General features: G+C 51.5%; 1 protein-coding gene across 1 annotated transcript; it reads right to left on the bottom strand.

Annotated features, from left to right (window-relative positions):
• Positions 1-22: 22 nt before the first annotated feature.
• PHACADRAFT_197216 (uncharacterized protein) lies at positions 23-1720 on the bottom strand (the record flags this gene model as incomplete). The annotated part of the gene is made up of 7 exons (XM_007397402.1): positions 23-389; positions 442-466; positions 520-681; positions 735-956; positions 1010-1244; positions 1305-1358; positions 1406-1720. 7 exons carry the CDS (start codon positions 1718-1720, stop codon positions 23-25), a joined length of 1380 nt encoding a protein of 459 aa, XP_007397464.1.
• Positions 1721-4233: the final 2513 nt, after the last annotated feature.

Here is a 4233-nt window from a genome sequence, read left to right as displayed (position 1 = left end):
ATATCAGGCTCAGGCCGACTTGTCAGGAGAATACGTAGCCCCCTGATGTTCTTGATACAAGTTTCTGGAGGGAGAAAAACAGTTCATCTCGTCGGGTAGTGTGTGGACACTCATCGAGAGCATCAATGATGATAACTGTCCCAGTGGAAGCCTGGAGGATCTGTTCTAGGCAGCTAAGGAGAAGCTCTCTGGTTGGCTTTAGCTTTGACCTATTCTCCACATAGAATTGCTCCAGAACTTGGTGGCGGTGTTCTGCACAAATGGCAAGTTGGTAGATCAGAGATGCCAATAGGCCAGTCACAGTCTGCATCTCAGCACGACGATAGTCAAAGTAGAAGTAGGCCACATGCAGGCCAGGGATGGATGAGATGTGCTCAACGACAGATGAGCTATGATTGTCTACTGTCAGCACTGACAGGATGTTAGCCAAGGTATACACACCAAAGAACACTCTTTCCTGCTCCAGCTATAACACAGAATTATTATATATACACCCACAGCTGACAAGAGAAAACTCACGGTTTCCATAAATCCAGTACACACCATTGCTGCTGTCCTTCCACTCTTTGAATTTGTGATCAAAGAACCATGTGCATGTGCCGTCCAAATATGAAGTTCGTCGCTCTTCGTGGTTCTGACTTGGGTCAGGAGGAGCTAACCAATCGCGAATGTCCTTCTCAACTGCAGGTCTAGTTAAGCCACTAGAACAGATATTCCGGAGAAGCCGTCCTCACAATATAGATCCAGAACTTTGGCTCCAATGCCTCGCAGGTCGCTGACATTGTCCTTTATTTCCCTAATATCTCCGCTGACCAGCTTGATCTCGCTAGCTACACCTTGCACTACATCAAGAGTCTGGGCTGTAGTAGCCAGAAGCTCCTCCTTGGTCAGCTCGTCTAGCTTCTCAAGAGCATCTTTCACATCCTTATTACCAAGGAGGGCCCTGCCGTAGTCCTCTGCTTCGGTGATCAGAAACGACTCGACGCGCCCGAACACAAATAATTCTTACTCATGCGCGTGAGAACAGCCCGGGCCGTGCGTTCTGACAATTGCTTCTTTATATATTTCGTGCAGATGGCGAACACGTTGAGCAGCTGGACAAGTGCGCGGACGAAGACGCCTTCAAGCTGGTCGTTGAGCGCCGAACATGCTTGCAGGTGATTGTCAAGGCGACCAAGGACGCCTCCAAGCCTCGAGAGAAGCTCCTCGAGCGCATCGTATTGCTCGCTAACCTTATCGAATGCCTTGGGGACTGTGAGCGAAGGGAGAAAATGACAGGGCTGAGATGCAATTGGCAGACGTACCTCTAGAAAGACCCCGAAGGCCGCGAAGATCGCCTGGCCGCCGGGTACTACGCTCTGCTCGTAGATGAGATAAGAAAATTTAGCATCTAAAGAGCACTCACGGAGGCCGCGGCTATCTCGCGACCAGTGTCGGTGAACAGCTTGGTGAGAGTAAAGATCGGCGCAATAATGGCTCTGATCTTCTCGCCGTGCGCGCGGAAAGCTTTAAAGTTACTCTTGTGTTCCTTAAGAATGCGAGCAACCTTCCCTGAGGATTCGGCCTTTTGGATTTGGTTGTAGAGCGGTGAGCGAAGGAGGTCCGAGCCCGTGACTTTCTTGTATTCCAGAAAGGCCTCGTCCCAGAGTTCTTGGAAGCGCGAGGAGCTGGCTGAGGGACCTTGGCCTCCGAGCTCAGACTGTGTGTTCGGGGTAGACATGATCGGGATGAACAATGATTGTCGAATATGCAATTTGGCGAGGGAAAGAGGAGAGAGAGTCAAAGCGAGCGCTGCAAGAGGACTTCACTGACCAGGCGCCCAGATACCAGGACGGCAGGACCAAGAGGCGATAGGCAGCTATAGGCAGGCGGTGCCCACGACGAAGCCGCCTGTCCGCCACATGCCGGGTGTAGACATATTGACGCTGTCTGCGTAAACGAGATGTGCTTGCTTTGTGACCGTGCTCACTAGCCTTTCGAGGGATCGACCTGGAGATTACTTGCGACACAACCGACAGGTCATGGATATTTGTATTCAGATCAGACTTCTATGTAGACAGCCTCACACGCACTACTTCCAGTGGGTGTATTTTTCTGGCAGCAGGCCGCCAGAAGGCTGGTCACTAATCATTGAGTGTACCGCTCAACATAGCCAACACGCCATACAGAGATCGAGATCACGGGAGGCCAGACTGCTACGCTTAAGCATCCTCATCGGAGATCCTTCGAAGATTGTATCAGTTTTAGACTTGCATAGATTCGCGAGTGCGCTCGCCTGAAGAACTAATCTAGCTATTAATGCTCTTGCAGTACCCGAAGAATGACGGGTACCTTGTAGCTGCGGGGACGTTCATCTGAGTCTGGTTGCGCAACTCATATCGACACACCTCAGCCAGCACACGAAACAGCCGGTGTGGAACGAACTCACCCGGTGCGAGGGTACGAGGACGGGTGAACTAGATGACTTTCCCACGACCTTAGAATATGGCCTTTCACGGTAGTCATGAACTAAAGCATCGTACACTGGCAAATAATCTGAACAGCAGAATGGATCAAATTATTCAGATTTTCGGGAACATCGAATATTACGCATACCTTCCAACATCACGGTCTGCATACAACTGTGCATCGGTGTACTCTTCTCCCGCGCTTGCGCTTGCGATGGTGGAAATGGTTCAAATGTGCAGCATTCTTGAGTTGACATACCTCGGGGACGTCCCGTCCATTACTACATGGACGGAATAAGCGACATGTGCGTTAGCTGAGAACCATATCCAGGACCTAGAGACGTTATAGAGGTGTAAGTCAGATAAAATAGATGCTCCAAACCGTACACACACACACACCAAACTGCCCCTGGACTGCGTCCAGTTTCGCGGTGAAGTGATAGCGGTGAGCGAGGAATTTATCATCTCTGTCCGTGGTCTTGATGAATGATTGATTACACAATTAAGAGAATTGACTGAAGAATGAAACATAGCTTTAGTTACAGCCCTGATATCCTGCGCACAGCAGCGTCGTGGGTGCGGGCATTGCTCCTCTCGGCGCTTCCGATTAGGCTAGTATTCGGGGAGGGTCCCGTGCGCCACATACGCCCGTCGTCCATTTCGCTCCAGTAGCTCGCACGAGTGCACAGTGGAGGACGCTACTCAAGATATCCCAACGAAAAATTATGCAGCAGCACATAGAGCATACACACCCGGCTAGATATTGGTCGGATAGCACATACGCACAGGCATGCAATATTCAATAACAAAAATACATCATGCGTCGTAGTTCGTCAAGCTCTCTCAATAACCGTTCACTGCAGTTAAGTCAGTCAGCAAGCGCCAGGACTGCAAGGCATCAGCCAAACTCACTTTCAGGCAGCCACAGTCGTAGTGAGGGATAGACTCCCACATTCTGATGGTACGCGCCTGAGATCCTGGCGGCAGTATACGCAGTCGCGGTTGTGGCGGGTAGTCGAGCCTGGCATTCAGTGGAGGGGAAGGATATCATAAAGGGCCGTACGCATCGTCCCTAGCTCGCTTCAGTGGTGGCCTGAGGTACTCGATGGGTGCGCCGGTACGACGTGGCGGGTTCGCATCAACCGGTGGATAGCCAGTACGTTCAGAGTGATCAGAATTCCGGTTGTCGGAAGGGTATCCGTCGGAAAGATGTGCACTCAGAGGACGAGTGCCAAACGGACGGGCAGGCGGAGGAGAAGACGACGCGGAGAAACCGCCACATACTCGACATTCGCGTTCCTCCGTAGCCCGGTGGTGGAACGTCCCCTACCAGGCTCCAAGGCCTATCGTGATTAAACGGAGGTGGTAAACGACGGCGTCCTGCCGACGATACGCGATCACCAAAGCGAGCAGGGTCAACTTCCATAACGTCGGAGCAATACTCCCTGGGTCTGTCGCGCCCGTACTGGTCAGTATACAACGCACGTTCTGACGGACAAAACTCACCACGTCTGAGAGAGAAAGTCGCTCCGTGAGGCTTAAGGCTACACGATGAAGGATCGTCACGCACCAAGGATAAGGGACAAGGGATCTCTTGGAAGAGAGGCCCTCGTGAAATGATCGTTTGAGAGGTCGCCCATAATCTTTAGGTAGTGAGGGTCGGTCAGGAAGCAGACGTGCATCAACAGAGTATTTGAAGGTCAGGTCAAAGCTGAAGCGCTGTCTAGAAATAGACGTGAAGATGTGGAGCCTGAACGTGAACGTTGAATATCGGTGTCGGGGTCAA

Source organism: Phanerochaete carnosa (assembly GCF_000300595.1).
Source record: "Phanerochaete carnosa HHB-10118-sp unplaced genomic scaffold PHACAscaffold_6, whole genome shotgun sequence".
Taxonomy (NCBI): domain Eukaryota; kingdom Fungi; phylum Basidiomycota; class Agaricomycetes; order Polyporales; family Phanerochaetaceae; genus Phanerochaete; species Phanerochaete carnosa.
The sequence above is the reverse complement of the archived record's forward strand: the minus strand, read 5'-3'. Positions and strand labels throughout refer to the sequence as shown.